Source organism: Talpa europaea, assembly GCF_964194135.1.
Source record: "Talpa europaea genome assembly, chromosome: 14".
NCBI lineage: Eukaryota > Metazoa > Chordata > Mammalia > Eulipotyphla > Talpidae > Talpa > Talpa europaea.
Window position 1 is genome coordinate 81,601,798 of NC_140082.1, and position 18,206 is coordinate 81,620,003.

At 48.3% G+C, this 18,206-nt stretch overlaps 1 protein-coding gene across 1 annotated transcript in view; it reads left to right on the plus strand.

Moving 5' to 3' along the window:
• The window catches only part of ADAMTS17 (ADAM metallopeptidase with thrombospondin type 1 motif 17), a gene marked incomplete at both ends in the record, with an annotated part of 237,322 nt that overhangs the window by 57,327 nt on the left and 161,789 nt on the right, over nt 1-18,206 (plus strand). The window contains one exon of the mRNA XM_084254463.1: nt 1,099-1,142. Within this exon, the coding sequence (XP_084110589.1) occupies nt 1,099-1,142 (44 nt within the window). The remainder of the gene's footprint in view (nt 1-1,098; nt 1,143-18,206) is intronic.

Here is an 18,206-nt window from a genome sequence, read left to right on the forward strand (position 1 = left end):
GATTGGAGTGGGGCTGAAGTGGAGGGAGAAGGAAGGGAACTGGAAGCTGTTGGCTTAGGGGAACCACACGTTGCCTTCTCTGTCATTTATGTGGTGTGAACAGCAGGTCAAATCTTTCCCTGAAAATAGATTTTGACAGACGATAGGGGAGGAATTGAGGACACTGGACTCTGGTGGGGGGTAGAGCGTCAAATGGGCCAACCAAGACCTGCTCTTTCCTTCACCACTTTCTTAGTGCCAACTTTGGCCCATTCTTCTTTGCCAGGTTTTATAAAAAAAAGTAAAATGAGATAAAGTAGCATCAAAGCACACCTGTTAATCTGAAGTCATGCTTGTGTGTGTGTTCAGAGACCTGCAGGGGAGTGGGAAATGAGCATGGGTCCTAGTGGGCCACGGCTGGGGCCTAGTCACTGCTGTCCTCACCCAGCTCCCATGCAAGACACTGCCCCAACCAGCTCTTTGGTCAGTTCCTGACCATGAAGGCAGCCTGGGACTGTTCTGGTTTTGGAAAGGAAGGAACTAGACTCCTCCTTTCTCCCTGAGAGGCCAGAGTGACCTCCTTGGAGCTGCCGGACCAGGGCTGGGCCGGATTTTCATCATCTCCATTGTCTTATCAATCTACTGCAGCATACTTGGGAATCCTTGGGGACTTGAAAGGACAGAAATTTTAGTACTGACTATGCTGTCTTCTCCTATAGGTGATCCATGGTCATTCCCCCATGGTCATCGCTGCCTGAGTAGAATAACTTGGAGAAGTCACTACAGCATGGCAATATCAACAAGGCATTTTCTCTAGTGCATGACCAGCCAAGTGTCTTCTTTCAAAATTTTCTCAGCTGTTGGAAGGAGTCCTTCTATCCACTGAGTGTTAGCATGGAGTAGTGTAGCCATGCAGAGGGCCTTCTGTGTGGTAACTGGGACTGCCAGTTGGAAGTGTGGTGCGCGGGTTACTCTGGGCCAGTGCTGCTAGCTGCTGTCCTAGCAACTCAAGTGACGACATTGCTCTGGGAGGACGGCAGACGAGATCCATCATTGTTTATTTTCTTCTACTCTTTGGGGGTGCTGCAAACACCTGACTATGTCATTTTTATTTTTTAGGACAGATTTCTGCGTACACAAGGATGAACCGTGCGACACCGTTGGTAAGTTCAGAGTAAGACTAACAATCTGAGGAGCTGATGTATCACCATGTGCCTGGTGGTAACCAGGAGATTTCTTGGTAACATTTCCAGGCTGGAGGAGCTGCTCACAAGCAAGCTCTGCATTTTATGTTGCCTCTTTTTCTTGTGAATTGGTTCTTTGACATGATTTAACTTCCTTTTTTGTTTTCCTGGGAACTTTTGAAGTTGCTCATGGCAGAAGGTATCTAGAGAAAGGTTAATAAGGATGTGAAAAATTAAACCAAGAGGGGAGCCACCAGGTTGCCCCAAGGGGACAGTGGGGGTGCTGAGCCCCTAGGTACCCATCACAAGAGGGGGCCACATGCGTGACAGCGTTGTCATGAGACAGGCGCTTATTGGGTTATTTTTCCCCCACAACAGTCCTCACCAAGTGTCCTAGAGGTGACGTGGGATGACACTCTATGAGTGTGGTCTCCTCCACCGGCCTGGCCACCAGGCTCTGTGCTTTCTGGTTAATGCATTTATTTAATCAGCAGTACTGGTACCAACAAACAGTGCCCCAAAGCAGATTTTCTTCTTGCTCTTCCCTTCTTATCCACTTTCCCCTCAGTGGCCATTTCCTTTCCCTCCTGCCCCTGGCTTTCTCTCCTATCTCAAGTTATATCTGACTTGCGCTTGACTTCTCCCAGCTTTCACCTGGAACCCTTGTACTCATCCCCCTAACATCCTCCAGCAGTAACATCCTATGTGCCTCCAGTGTATTTCCAAGGCTGGGAAGTGGACTGGCACACGGTAACCAGCTGACTCCAGGTCCTACTCAGGTTTCACTGGCTTTTCGTGCATTCTTTTTGGGGGGGTGTTTTTTTACATCAGTGCTATGACATTTTATCGCAGGTGTAGATTTTTCCAACCATCATGACTCGCAGGAACAGAACGGGTCTGGACCCGCCGAACACCTCCCTCCACTGCCCATGGAGGGCCCCCCGTCCCTACTCGTTCCCTCACCCCTGAGTAACAGTTTATTTTTGTGTATTATTTTGGTTCCACAGAATGGAAAAATAAGTCATAGCGCACACACTTATCAATGCTAAGAGATTTTAAACAGCTGCTTTCAAATCTCAGGGTCCAGTTCTTGCAAGAGGGGGCTGCACCTGAGTTCTCCAAAAACATAACTATAGTTGTCCTGTGGTATCTTGGGGGATAGGTTTCAGGACATCCCTCCTCCTTCAGGCCACTCCAGGATTCCACAGTATCTGCAGAGGCTCAGCCCTGTATAGTCAGCCCTTGGTCTCCCTGGTTTCATATCCTCAGCTCCAGCTGCCACCTGAAGTTGGTCAAATCTGTGGATGTGGAACCTGAGGATATAGAAGAAAAACTGTATTTTAAAAACTACACATGTAAGTGGACCCTTGCAGTGCAAGCCCATGCCAGCTTCCTCCTCTGAGTGAATAAGCCCTGAGGTGTGAGTCCCCTTACCTGGGATCCCTGCCTCACATGGCTTCAGGCCCAGACTTATCCAAACACCGCACCAAGGGCCTGCCTGAGGATCAGCTTATGAAAGAGTCGACCTAACCTTCAGTAGCGTATCAGTTGTCTCGAGCCAGACAAACCTGAGGTCTTGAGAAAATTCATCCATTTGTCAGAAGTTCTATTGGTTTTTTTAACTGTGCTTTTGACCAAGTTCTTTGATTTTTGAGAGGTTTTGTGAAAGGCTTCAATTTAAGGGATCAAATATGCGTCTAGCAGTCAGGAGTCAGATTGTCTGGGTAAATACCTTCCTCATCACATGATAAAATAGGCCACGCAGTCGAAAGAGTTAGGAAACTCACATCTCTCAGTGGCAGGGCCTTGCTTCCCACACATTCAGCTTGGATTTCTTGGCTCATGGAATTGATGGGAAAACTAAAAGATAAATATTTCAGTAAACTAGTTTCTTCTCTTGCCCCCGTCACTTTAAATGTAGGTGGAGAGTATTTTTTCAAAAAAGGCAACTAAGTTGTATCTGGATGTTGGAGAGTATCTTCTGAAAGACCATTATGGGAGCTGTGTTGTTTGCAGAGATCCAAAGAGAGCAAAACTGGGGTTACCTGGGGAGGTTCCATTATCTCGGTCCTATGTCTTAAAGAAAATGACCAGGGTGAATAAAAATGTATATGTGTGTGTGCACGCACCTGGGTACACATACACACCTCCGTACACATGCACACCTCAGTGCATGCACACACATGGAAACATGTAGCACGTATGCAGCCTGGGAGGGACGAGGCTGTGAGAGCTGGGCACATGGAAGACATGGGAGGGCGTCTTTGTGATCTTCAGGCACGCCCTTCCATTGTTGTAATTATTTAGGGCGAAGGAGAAAAATGAGGCACAAAGATTGCTGCTCCTTGAGAACAGCTCCTGGCTCTTATGGCCACCAAGATGTGTGTGGTCAGCAGCTTCCAGGCCTCGATCAAGGGCCTCGAGCCAGTCCTGGGCTCAGGGTGGAGCCTGGCCCCTCCTTGTGTCTCCCAGGCAACTGATTCAAAGGGACGAGTACAGTTCCAACTGGACCACCCACCCTGGCATCTTCTGACTCCAGCTTGAGTGGAACAGATTCTCCATGACCCTGGGGGCTGAGAGCTTTGGCCTTGGGTGTGCTGACTTTGCTGTGATTGAGAGGGAGACAGGCAGCCAATAACAGCTTTAGCCTGGAGACCACCTCCTCCTTCACTGGCTAGGGCTGGGGCAATCCTCAAGTGGGGCACACTTGTCTGATTTCATTGTCAAGTTGATGACACTCAGGTGACGTGTTGTCCACTCTCCTCCTGGCCACACCAGCCCTGTTCTCTCCCAGTGCCCTGGCCCTTGCTCGCATAGCACTAGGCAGGTCAAGGAACCTGACAACCCAGTAGATGTCCTCAGGTGGACAGCTTGTCAACCTCTGCAGTTCTAGAACCTTCCTCTCTGCAGTGCTGGAGAGTCTTTCACACTCATTTCCTGGAAGAGTAGCCTCTTCTTGCTCTCACAGCCCTTCCATAAGGGTCAAGGGCACAGTCTCCATCATCTGACTGGTATAACAACATAACCCTAACTGGGAAGGTTACACAGACATTTATTTCTCACCTTTCTGGAGGCTGAGAAGGCCCAGATCATGGTTCTGACCTCCTCAGCACCAGGCAAGGTGTCTCCTACTACAGAATGTCCTCACGTGCTGAGGGAAAGCTCTGGTTATTCTACTGAGCACAATAATCCCGGTCAGGGGGCTCTACCCTCATGACCTCATCCACATCTGCTTGCCTCCCAAAGGCCCACTTCCCAACGCCATGCTGTGGAGGTCAGCACCTCAGCACGTGAGCGTGGGGGGACACAGACGTGCAGACCACAGCAGGTGTCGGCCCTGCAGCATCCCGAGAGCCTGGGCGTCATGCCAGGATCCAGCCCTTCTGTGAACTCAGTCTTGGAAAGTTTAACAGCCCTTCGCAGCACCCCTGCCCCTGTCTCTTTTTGACAGATGGGGAAAGCCCGACCTTCGGTGCCGCTCCCGTCCGCCTTCGTGGGTGGTGCCTGAGTGGAACCCCGCACAGCTGCCATGTGTTAGGAGCTTCTGTGGCAGACACTTCATGTTTTTAATTCATTTAATCCTCACACCCCTAGAAGTACTGCCACAGCCTGCATGCTCCTTGAGGGACAGCTGCATTACAGAGAAGGGGGTTCCTGACCTATTGGAAGGCAGGGGTTTGGGGTGGGAGATGACTTGCTCCAAACTGCCTGGTTTGTAAGTGGTGGAACCAGGCTTTGACCCCCACTAATTCCACTTCAGTCTCTTTTTTTAAAGGTTTATTTATTTATGCATAAAAGAGCTGGGGTACAGGCCAGAGGTATGAGGGGGTGAGAGGCTTCACCAGAGACAGCGAGGAACAGAACAGGCAGACTGACTGAAATACACTGCTGAGGGGAGCAGAGTGCAGACAGGAGAGGTCTGCTGCACTATGTGGGTTGCTCCCTGGCCAGGGATTGAACTCATGCTGCAGAGGCTGCGGACAGCTGCACAGTGCTGTGCTTGACCCTTACGCCACCAGAGAGGCCCCCCAACTTCGATCTCTATAACCTAAGTGCAATACTTCTTGTTGTTAGTGGGTATGGGGAAACTTAGACCCCCTAAAGCTATATATTTCTTGTCTGAAAGATAACCATCAATGACTGGCAGCTGGAAGCACACTGGCTTGCTATGAAGCCTGAGGGTTTAAGTCCTGGCACATCTGTGCCACTCACCTTTCTCTTCCTGCAAGTACTAACTTGCCCATCATTATTTTGACCCAGAATTTTCTTCTTTGTCTTCATCAACTGTACCATTTTCAGGCTTTTTTCTCATGGACATTTTCTTTTCCATCATTCCCATGCAGTAAATGTTGGTTGAGTACCCACTGTGTGCCAGGTGCTGCTCCAGCACTGGGGACATGAGACCCAGAGGTCAATGTCTTCCTAAGGCTGGTATTTCAGAGGCAGGAATGGTTGCATACAGTGAGCAAGTAAACACCAAGGTGTGGGCCGAGGCAGGTGGTTGCAGCGACAGGAAGACACAGAGCAGGGTATCTACAATCCGAGCAGATGGGGCAAAGGAGGAGTGAGTCCTGGAGCCCTTGGTGGCTTTTTTCAGGCTTTATTGAGATTACCCGGTACACGGCAGGCTGGGAGGCTGGCAGGCCTCCTAACCCCCAGCAAATCTTCACTCTTCCTGGACTCTCCGGTGTTCGCTCATGGCCTTGACTCCTCTGCTCCTTTCACTCTCCCCTCCTGCTCTTCTCTTCCGCTGGTGTCCCTGTGATGCCGCCCTTATAAGCCCAGTCTCTCAGCGCAGGTGTACCCACCTGCATATGCCCACACCCTGCTCCAGGAGCCCGCCATCAGGCATGCATTCAGGACCACAGGCCTCCATCAATCCTAATGGTGGGAGGGCAGAAAAGCCTGATACCTTTTATTTACCCTATAGTGGTTGTAGTGGAAGGTGGGCCAGGGAGCAGGGGCGGGTGGGGCAGGAGGCAACTGAGCCCCCCAAGTCCCCACAGTCTTTACACTCTCTTCTCTCTGGCATCCTCCCTCTCAGTCTCGTGTTGTCTCATCTCACCTCAGAGATGCCACCCTTTTAGCCCACACCTCTTGGCACAGGTGTCTGTACTTACATGTGCCCACGCCTCTCGGCTCCGGGCATCCGTGCAACCTGGGAGGCGCGCCAGGCCACAGGTGGTATCTGTAGAGGCTAGCGGCGGGAGGTGTGAAAAAGCCTGATTCACTTAGCTTACCCTATGGAGGTAAAGAGGAAAGGTAAAGTGGGCAGGCTCATGGAGGCCCGCCATGGAGGTAGCCTGGTGGCTCAGGAGCCCCTGGAGTGAGCCCCTTCATGTCTGTAGAGAGGAGAGAGGTGTTCACACTGGGGCCCTAGGGTCCAGGCACAGAGTTCCCTCCCACAATAGGCCCATGTTCAATTTGGTTTTGGGGTGGGTGGTCCACTTAGCACAGCAGAAAGTGATATTTTTTATAAACAGGGATTTAAAGAGGGGCCACACATGGACTGTGCCGAGCTAGGTTATAGAGGTTTCTTGGATTAGCGTGAACCTGAAAACCTGGGCTCTCCTTAGGAATCCTCTGAATCCCAGGGGTTGGAGGCAGGGGTCTGGGGAGAGATGGCTGATGCTTATGCTCGGCCTGGGGCCCACTGCCTTGTGACTGTGGCTGGGGGCCTGGTTTTCCTATTGTAGGTGGTTAAGAGCGGCACTCTCAACATTTACTGTCATCATTAATTGTATAAACATCTTTTTTGTGCAAAGTACAAAATCCGTGCCAACTTGGGTCTCCAGGCCTCTTCCCATATTCTCATTTTGAGTGGATGCCACTCTGGGCATGGTGGTGGAGTCAGGCCCTGGGGACATTTGTGATGATCGGGATATCGACTCTCTTCCTGACAATCAGACTCTCTCCAAATGTCCTGTGTAGTGGCAGGATGATACAGAGCAGGTTCTCTATGATATGAGCAGACGGGTGAAGGAGGAGTCCTAGATAGTCCTTGGTGGCTTTTACAAGCTTTTATTGGGATTTACTGGGTATATTGCAGGTAGGGGTGCTGGGGGGCCCGGAGGCTGGGAGGCCTCCAGCCCCCAGCAAATCTTCACTCTGGGCTCGCCAGCTTTCATGGCCTTGTTCTCTGCTCCTCTTGTGTTTCTTCTCTGCTCTCTGCTCTCTCTGGCATCCCCATGACGTCACCCTTATATGCCCAGTCTTAGCCCAGGTGAATCCCATCTACAAATGCCCACACCCTACTCCATCAGGCATGCATTCAGGACCGCATGGATCCATCATCTATCCTAATGGCAGGAGGGCAGAAAAGCCTGATGCTTTTTCACTTACCCTGCCACCTCATCATGGGTCCAGATTCTCATGAACCCAGCGTTGGTCACTAAGCAGCAGGAGGGAGCAGAGGTTTCTAGTGCAGCCGCCCAGTTCAAAACCAACCTCTGCTCCTGACACTGGGCCCCTTGGCCAGTTGCTGCTCCCCTGACTTCAGTTTCCTCATCTGTAAGAGAGGAGGGTGGCAGTTCATACTTGGGTGGTGTTAATGGCAAGGAAACTGCACCACCAGGCGAGGCCCAGAACACACAAGAGTTGCTCCATCAGTGCTGGCTGCGCTATTCTGTCTCGGTGCCCCTGCCCAGCAGGTGTCAGGGGGTGCTGTTTGGGACAGGAACTACTCAGAGTTAATGGCTGAGTTAATGGTTCTCGAGAGGGTATCCCAGACCACAGAACCAGCACCTCCGGGAAGGTGTTAGCCATGCACATTCTTACACCCATCCAAACCCTTCTGCATCTGTCCAAATCTCTGGAATGTGTGTTTCCACCAGATTTCTGGGGAATCTGATGCCAGCTCAAGTTTGAGAACCACTGAGCCTAGCCTTGGCAGTTCCGAGAAGCAGGAGGACTTGATTCTACTGGTCACGGGCCTGCGTGCTTACTCGCGTGCACAGCGTGGGAGGGGTGAGGAGACCTCCTCTCGTCTGGTCAGGAGAGCTGCAGCTTTGGAAAGCCCAGCAGCTGTTCAAGAAGGCTGGCAGGCACACATGGTCCCCCGGGCACCAGGACTTCGGCCTGCTTCCTCCAGAACAACCTGTAGGTGTGATTTCTCTGGCAAACAGGATCCTGGTCCTATTTGAATGGTCCTGAATCCCATTTCTTCTGTCCTTTTCCCCCTGAGATCCTTCTGGCACCTTCTCTCATGGGTCTTTCCTCCTCGAGGCGTGAAAAGTGCAGCTTCTACAGCTGGGGCTCTTGCCTGGTCCCGCTGCATTCCAGGGATTTAGCCCATGAAAATTACTTTGTTTTGGATTTTTGGAAGAAGCTAACTTAATGTTTCCTCCCTCAAGTTCCCTCTGCTTTTCTCTTGGTAGGTTTCATAATATTCCAGATATTTTCTATTGTCTCCTGTACCCCATGGTTACAAAATTAAACAGGACCAAACAGCTGTGCTGGGGCTGTCGAGGGGGCGCCTTGAGAGCAGCCGGGATGGCCCGTTCAGCGGCCTTGGCTGAGCTACTGATTAAATGGAAGGGTTCCCAGAGAGGCAGGGCTGGGGGACTGAAGGGGGATTGGCGGGAGCCCCTGGGGCTGGCTGCATGGGCTGCCTGTAGCTTTTCCTTTGCCACAGAGCTCTAACTGCCAAGATAAGCATAAGTTTTGAGATAAAGTAGAACCCCCAAGGGGTTTTCATCTTGGAAAAAGAAATCAAGACAGTCACTGTGTTGGGCCAAGAAGTCCTTCTCCTCCAGACCCAGCTTTACGCAGCCTGTGTGTGAAAGTCAGGGGGACAGGATTGGGCCTCCCCACTCTGCATTGTCCCTCCCTCACCAGGCTCACCTCCATCCCCAGGCCTCGAACCCACTGGATTTGGGCATGGCCACCTCCCCCCATGGCATTGCCATGGTTTTTGTTTGCTTGTTTGTTCATTTTGTTTCTTTCACATTCTATGTATGAGTGAAGACGTATGGTGTTCGAATTTCTCTGTCTACCTTATCTCTACCTTATCCCTTATCCCATCTCACTGCAATGACAAGATTTTATTCTTTTTTATGACAAAGTAGTAGCCCGTGCATGTGTTTATAGATCACACTTTTTTTTTTTAATCCATGTATCCGTCAATACACTTTAGGTTGTTTCTATATCTTGGCCACAGTACATAATACTGAAATAACCATAGATACCTTTTTGAATTATTTTCATATTTTTCAGAAAAATACTCAGAAGTGACATAGCTCAGATGGTGTTTCTATTAATATATCTTTTATAACGCCTGCACGTGGTTGCATTCCTACTGTCAGTATGGAGGGGGGAGGTTCCCTTTCTCCACATCCTCGCAAAGACTCATTATTTCTCTTTATTGTGATGCTAGTGGCCATTTTAACAGCTGTGAGGTGATATCTCATTGTGGTTCTGACGGTGTTTTCCCAATACTAAGTGATGGTGAACATCTTTCCCTGTGCCTACTGCCCATCTGTATCTCTTCTTTGGAGAAATGCCTATTCAGAGCTTCTGCCCATTTTTTAATCAGCTCATTTTGTTGTTATTGAATTGTATGAGTTCTTTATATATTTTGGATATCAATTCTTTGTCACCTATACAGCTTGCAAATATTTTCTCATTCCATAGGTTTCCTTTTCATTTTGTTGGTGGTCTCCTTCACAGTGAAGAAGCTTTTTAGTTTTGAGATAATCCCTCTTGTTTATTTTTGCTTTGGTTTTCCTTGATGTTGAACCAATTTTTATAAAATTTTTAGATACACTGTGTGTAAGAAACAAAATTAGGCAGCAGGGCTGGGAGGTTAAGAATGCATTGCCTCTAATGGGTGGCACCTGAGCTGACCCCGCACTGCCTCAACATAGATACTAAAATGTGACTAGCAGTGTCTCTGCATAGAGCTGCCATGAAGGTGGAGTGACATAAAGCCCTGGGCAGTTGTCTGGCACACACTCCATCTGTGTCAGCCTGAGTCAATCCTACCCAGGGGGCAGTGGCTGGCCAGGAAATAGGCTGGGAGCAGCGAGGTGACTCGTCCAGGTACACAGCCAGAGAACCCAGCTGTGTGACTCTGAGCCCAGCACTTCCTGATGTAGCCCAAGGCTTTCTAGAATAAGTAGGGAGGGGTCTAGACCATGGAGCATCTGTGTCCCACCAATATGTTTTCGATTAAGAAGAAAGCAGACTTACTAGGAGCGCTTGTAACCTCCCTGCCTGACTTGATATGTTGATCTAGGAATACCAGAATGTTCCTTACATATCCAGCCTTCTATTCATCTCCCTTAGGCTTCCAAAGCCCATGATGGATTCACAATCAGCACTCGAGTGTCACCTCTGTGTTGAGGTGGAAAGATGAGGGTTAGGCAGGGGGGAGGTAGCTGCAGGGGAGAAGGCAGGCCTTCCACCCTGACTCTGCCCTGCAGACAGGTCCCATCTGGAAGGACAGACACCAAGGGCTAGCCCAGGTTCTGGGGTTATCCTGGCCCCACTGAGGAAAAGTGTTACCTTTAGATATTTGTAATACTTTCTAGAACTGCCTCTGGCCAGGTATCCCAAGCCAATCTGGTTTTTTTCCTCTTTTATTCTGAACTTATATTTCTTTATTGCTTCAGCTAAAGGGAGACAAGTCTTGACTCTTACAACAACACAAGAGAGGCAAAGTCTCCTTGATTCAGTTTTGTTAATCTATTAAGTGTGCAAGTCAGCATAATTGATAAGTAAAATGAAGGTTCAGGAATTAGATGTGGAAACTAAGGAAGGGGATCCATGCCAAAGATTTATTCTGTATCTGTGCTCAGCCCAAATTTGAGCTCAAAAGAAGAAAAAATGATGAGGAATTACTACACATCATTCAGGTCTTCGGGGGATTACTGTAAGATTACATAGTACAATTGTGGATGAATCCAAAGCTGGAAAATGTGCTATTGAAGCTCAGAAGAAAGCAACAGACAAGATTTAGTGAGTTCAGAAAAAGCCAGCACCTGACTAGTCAAGGACATGATTCCAAACACCTCCTGCCCTGAGATTTCACCTTGTGCATGCTGGGAAATTACTCATGGCGTGAGGTCAGCTCTGAAGAAGGCCTTTTAATTCAAACTGAAAGATCAGCTGATGAAACAGTTAGAAAAACATGGTTTGATTACAGATGGTCCGGGGAGAAGGGCCCAAGATCTCCCAGCAGAAATTGGCTGGGTCTTCTTCTCCCATCCCTGCCTGGCCAAGGTGAGTGAGGACACTCGTTCATTCCTATGAGAAGGTGATTATCATCCACACAGTTCCAGTGGCTGGTTTCTGAAATAGGCAGCACAGGCACCCTGGGAAATGACTTTAATGAAATGAAAATTAGCCAGAGTTAGATTTTGGGGCCGTTGCGTTTTACCCGTAGCCTCAGTTAAACTTTCCATTGGATTATCTGATAATAAGTAGTTTGCCTGGGGGATTTCACGGTCTTTGATAAATGGCTTGAGTTCAGAATTTAAAGCCACACAGGCCATAATGTAACTCAAAGCTGGAAATAATGAGGCACACCGTCACTGAGACAGTGCACTCAGATCTCCCTGATGCAAGTACTCATCTTAAACCCTGCTTTGGACTATTTCCCCTCAATAGGTGGGTGCTCTGTCTGTGCTCCAAGGCGAAGGGCTTCCAACTTTGAAATTCCTTTTGGTGCCAATGGAGTTGTCAGTCTCAGGAGGGGTGGGGGGGGGCAGGGGCTGCCTTCTGGGACTTACCTTTCCAAGACGGTCCACTGCCTTCTCCTTCCCAGAGACCATTCTTGTCCCCTCGCTGCCGGGAGACAGAGTGTGGAGGCCTCCTCGCTTGGGTTGCCACACAGAGGCAACACATTTGTGTCGGAGGCAGTCCATGTGAACAGTAGACTTTGCTTCTCTTGCTAAGATATGTTTCCGTGGTGCGTATGTCTTTTAAAATCTATTTTTGTAATTATCTTTCCTCCAAGTGTTATAGTTGCCCAGGAGGTACTTTCATTTAAGCAATAAAACCTGCCATTAAAAATCCATTACTTCCTCAGCTATTGCTGAATGGCTAAACCTGACGGAAGTGTTAGATAGCTCCCTTACCCCGCGGCCAGGCCTGAAGTAGACAGTAAGATCTCTTGAGCTTTCTGGAGCTCTGTGGCCAGCGTGCTGTTCCTATTTCCACACGGTTCTGATCCAAACTGGTTTCCTGCATCCCTCCATCTTCCAAGCATGGGTGGCCTGCCCCTGCTGGCAGGCAGGAGTGCTGGCTTCTCTTCCAACTCTGTGCCACTCCCTGGAGAAGATGCCATGTTTGCATCTGCTACTGTTCAGCCTCTGCCTCAGCCCTAGACACTGGTCCAGTGGACTCTGGAGGATGCAAAGATCACTATGAGGGCATCTGAATGACAGTGGCCCTCCTGGTCAGGACACCTGGGCAACGGGGAGTTGCTGCTGATGTGGCTCGGCTCTAATTCAAATGACGACAAGGTGTTTTTCTCAGTTAATCTCTCTGGTTCTCCTTATAACCTAACTTTGGTTCTGTTCATGAAGACTTGGCCAGGATGCTTCTAGAACTTCAACATGGCACTGTGGACAGTGCCATTTTATGCTTCCAGTGGTATTTATGCTTCCAGAGGCAGAGAGGAAATTTCTTCCAGCCCTCTGGGTTCTTCTTGCACCAATCAAGCTGTCAAGTTAAAATCAGATCAGTAGGAGAAAAGAAAAAATTTAATTACACGTGGATGAAAAATCCACATAGATGTAGACTCTAAAGCCAGTGGGGCAAAAAAGAAGGGTATATCTCCTGAGCTAAAGAATAAGATAGAGTCTGGGGCTTTAAAGAGAGAGGAGAGACTCACATGATGAGGAGAATAACTTACAGGATGAAGATATTTGCACTGCCAACTAGATAGGTTTCTCTGACAGAAAGGTTATTTCTGGTCAAAATCCTAATCTGGGTAATACCCCCAAGTTTTGCTCATCTTGGTACTTAAGGGAGTAGTAATGTTTCTTATGAGCCTGAAGGATCTCAGTTGACCTCAGCTCAAAATAATCCACCTGCCAAGGTGACACGTCTGTCCTGAACACCTTGGGGAGGCCCAAAAAGCCTGCCATGCTCTTTCTCTGGTTGATTCCTGCTTGTCTTTGGTGACATGACTGCTAGAATCCTTGTCTTTCTCTGTCTTTTAACCTTCCAGCTGCCCAGATATGGTTCCTCACCCTGTGCAGCTCCCCAGGCTCAGGATCCTTTGGGTTTGTTTCTGAACAGGCTGGGAAACCCTCCCGTCTCACCCCATGCTCCTCTGTCTTCCCTCTTGGGCCCTAGTGTAGGCTACACCCTGGCTCTTGACCATCTTACTGAAATCATATGCACTTTCTGCCTTGATTGAGAAGTAACTTTATTTTCCTCTGCAACCGTAAAAAAATAGGATTGTCTTAGAACCCCTTATATGAAATCTTTATTTTTACAGAAGCCTTCTGTAAAATGGTTAGATGTGTTTCCAGAAATGGCACCTGAGTAGCTGCATTTTGCTGCAAAAGACAATTTCTTTTTGTATGAATTCAGACAACAGGGGACAGGGGATCTGGTCCCATGACCATGAAGTTGGTCATAGATTTTCCCTGCTACAGAAGGATGATTTGGCCCCTACAAACCTTGTAGACCCACATCTCCCTGGGACTTGGTAATTATGGGGGCCCCTAGGTCCAAGTGGAACATTAGCGGTCAAATTTGTGGGATTTGTGACCTTTCCTGCCCAGCAAAGAGCTTCCTCTGCTGCCTTTATTCCCCAAACCTGTGGGTGGCCCTGCTGTGGACCAAGAGCAGAACTGTAGAGAGCCCTGGAGTTGCACTCGCACTCACCCTAGAACTGAGGGAGGTCCCCTCCCAGGAATGTCAATGCCCAAGGCAGTCAATGCAGGACAAAGAGCTTTCTGTGTCCCTCCAGGGCTGCTTCGGAAATGGGGCCGAGGGGAAAGTTAAGGCGGATCAGAGGGGACCCCGGGAACTCGATGCCCTTTCCAGCCTTTGCACTTGGGCTGAAGAGGACCTTGTAAGAAGGCAGATTTTTTTTTTTTTTTTGCCTCTTTACAATGGCAAACATTTTCTCTATCAAACTGCTTTGAGTGCCTCCACCCCCTTGGAATCTGTGGTGATGGAATAATTTGTGACTAAGAAACCTAGTCTGTATCAGCATCAGTTCTTCTGCCCTCATCCACATTTGCAGAAAAGCCACAAATGGCTGAAAAGGAAGAAACTGCCACTCATGGAGCCCTCCCTGTCAATGGCAGGCGTCGGGGTGTACTGTGCTTCCCTCCTTCCTACTGCGCCCGCCCGCCCCCCCCCCCCCCGCCATAGTCAGCCACTTGGATACTCACATTTGACCTGTCGGTGCTGTGTAATTGCCAAATAAAATCCATGGGTTGTGGTCAGCATGGACACCCCCACCTGTGGATCACTGGGACAGAACAGGGTCCAACCACCGCTCTTATGAAGGCAGCTCAGAATCAGTGTCAGTGGGCAGCATTTTGAAGCATGGTTATATACCTGTGCAGAAGTAGCAACCTAGAATCCTAAAGGCTGCATCTGGCCTCAAACATGTTTCTTTTCGTTTTTCTTATTAGTTTTCTAATAAGAGGGGAATAAAAAGTACTTCCTCTTCCTTGACTCACATTTCTTGGAAAGTTCAGGCAACTACAGGCTCACACCCCTACAATCTATTCAAGCAAAGTAGTGTTAGCTCACTTTAGACAGTTTCCAGTTAGCCACAGTCCCCGACATGCCCTCTTGTCTCTCTTCTCTGATGCTAAGTGGCAAGTACCATTCATCCTCAGATTGGTGCTATTTCTTTCCTTGTGTTGCATTTAGGAAGAAGCTGAAATTTTCTTTATCCATAGCTTATAAAAACTGGGAAACTGAGAAAATGGTTAGAAGTTTCAGTGTTTCAAGGGATGATATATGAAAGTCTAGATTTCTTCATAAAGTTAAATAATGGAAACCCTTTGTGACAAAAAATGCTCGCAAAGTATGACTGTGTCAGAATCACACAATTCTGGGCCTCACTGCCATTTGAGTTTGTGGTTCTTGTCTTAAAAGAGCCATTTCTCCATGGCAGCCATATGATGTCATGGGCAGAATGGATTCTTGTTGTGCAGGGCCATCGGCTCACTTCAAGGCATTTAAGGCATTTGGCACCCCTGGTCTCTCCCCTGGTGTGACCCCTCCATTATTGTGACTCCGTATTCCACACATGCCCCAGGTGGAAAGCACTGCCCGCCAGGGCTTAACCCTGTTGTAGGCACTGGCAGATGGACCAGGTCAGTGCACTTGGTGTGGGGATCCTGGGTAGTTCAGAAACTCCCCAGACATGCACATTATTGTCTAAGCCCCACGCTCTCTGTCAGATCTGCCTCCTCCTATGGCAGCGGGGACAGACTTTCCAAAAGATCTGGCCAAACAAAGCCACACTTGTTCTTATTACACCTTTCTGTTCAAACCTGCCATGATCCCTTTGATCTGTGTGAGCTGGCAGGAGCGTCTGGCTTCCCCGCCAGCATGGTATTAAGCACAATCCCTAGCCGGATGCCTAGACTTAAGGCTGAGAACTGTGTGCACAAAATGGTACCTCCTCAGTGACCTGGCCCTCGGCTTCCTTCCCGGGATTGATTTTGCTGTTTATACTCCAGTTCACATTGTTTTGTGTGGGGAGTCTGAGGTAGCTACAAGGAAGTGGTTGCAGCCCAAATTGTTAGGTTGTTTCAGCGGCGAGGTCAAGCCACCAGCAGAGCATGCTTCAGTGAGGGTCTCAGCTGAGCCCTGAGATCCTCTCCACACCCCTCACATGGTGCTTCTTGGTGGCCTGGAATTACCATCAGCAGAGATAATGGATGAAGACTGGGTAGCCCTGAGCACAAGCAGAATTAAACAAGAGGGCGTATTTCAGGCCCTGCTAATAGAAGCGGAAGTCCGTGGAATAGCACCAAAAGTCTGTGGAATGGGCGGAATTGCAGACATTGTCACAGCTGCTCAGAGCCCATCCCACAAACCTCCACTGAGGGTGCTCTTCCCACCACCTCTTAGAAACACCTTTTCAGGCCTCTCTGGTGAGTTAGAGGTTAAGTCTCAGTGCTATCATGCTTTCACCTCTGCGGCCTGAGTTTGATCCCCTGGCCAGGGAGCTGACCCACGTGGTGTAGCAGATCTCTCCTGCCTTGCCCGCTGTTCCCTGCAGCAGTGTATTTCATTAGCTCCACCTGTTCTGCTCCCCACTCTGTCTCTGGTGAATCCTTTCACCCCCCACACCTCTGGCCTACACCCCAGTTCTGGTATACATAAATAAATAAAATAAATCTTCTTAAAAAAATTGAAAGAAACACCCTTCTAAAAGGGCCTGTGATCCTGAGAACAATGTGGAGGGTTGGCCACATGCAAGTTCTTCCAGCAGATGATAGTCATGACTGACTAGCATATGACTAGGTTTTAGAGCAAATTAATAGATTATATTTAACAGGGGAGATTAAGTGCATTGGAATGTCTTATCTCAGGGCAATATTTCTGTTACCTCAAAAGGACAATAATATAGAATAGAATTTTACAGTGGTTGACTCTTTACAATGATAGAGTTATTCAGAGTTTGTAATAATAACTGTAGATCATCACCTAATGTGACAGACTATATATGTGCTTTTAAAAAAAAAAGTTATTCATGCATACAAAAACTGGGGTATAGGCCAGAGGTGCGGGGGTGGGGTGTATGTGAGAGGATTCACCAGAGACAGAGTGGGGAACAGAGCAGGCAGACTGAAATATGCTGCTGAGGGGAGCAGCGGGTGAGACAGGGTAGGTCTGCTGCTCCATGTGGGTAGCTCCCTGGCCGCCCAGGGATTGAACTCATGGTGCAGAGGCTGTGGATAGCTTCACAGTGCTGTGCTTAACCCCTTGCACCACCAGGGAGGCCCTATATGTGCTATTGATTGCTACAGCCAACTCTCTCCTCTCCCCCCACAACCCCCCATTATTGAGAATTCAAATGTCACAGGCTGTGAGACAAACCTGTGTCACTATTATTAAAACCATATTAGCACTTATTGGTTTCAGTGGACAAAAATCATTTCTAGCATATTTTTGTATGTAGCATGAAGCTGTTTGTGTTATTTTAATTGAGAACATCTGTAAACATCTGGTAAGCCGCTGTTTTATATAAGCATTTGCCTGTCAAATTGGCAGTATTAAATTGAAGATCAGGAAGTGTGCTCAGTTCCTCAAAAAATTAAGGAACTCTATAGAGTTACCACAGATCTCAGTGGTTCCACTCCTAGGTAGATACCCAAGAAAAATAAAAACATGTTCTCACAAAAACTTGTACCTGATGTTTGTAGCAGGATTTATAAATAGCCTCCAGGTAGAAATTGCCTGAATGTTACACAGATTGTGGTATATCCATAAAAGGATTCTATTTGACACTAGGAAGTGCTAATATAGGTCACAGCATGGATGAATCTGAAAAATATCATCAAAAAGAAAGAAGTCAGGCATAAAAAGTCACATATTGTATGATACATTTTGATAAAATATCTAGATAGGAAGTAGATAGTGGTTGCCTGGGGCTGAGGGAAGATGGACTGGGGAAAGAATCTGGGTATTCTGGGCTTCCCCGGTGGCACAGCTGGTTGAGCGCAGTGCTGTGAAGCTGTCCGCAACTTCTACAGTGCAGGTTCTATTCCTGGCCAGCCAGGGAGTTACCCACATGGAGCAGCAGACCTCTCCTGTCTCGCCCACTGCTCCCCTCAGCAGTGTATTTCAGTCAGTCTGCCTGTTCTGTTCTCCACTCTGGTGAATTCTCTCATCCTCTCGTGCCTCTGTCCTGTACCCCAGTTCTTGTATAAATAAATAAATCTTTTTTAAAAAAAAAAATATGGAGCTTCTTTTGGGGGTGAGGAAAATGTTCTAAAATCAGATCATGGTGATGCTTGCAAAGTTTTGTGAATATACCAAAAACCACTGAATTGTCCACTTTAAAGAGTAAACTTTATGGTATGTGAATTCTATGTCAGTAAATAAGAGGCT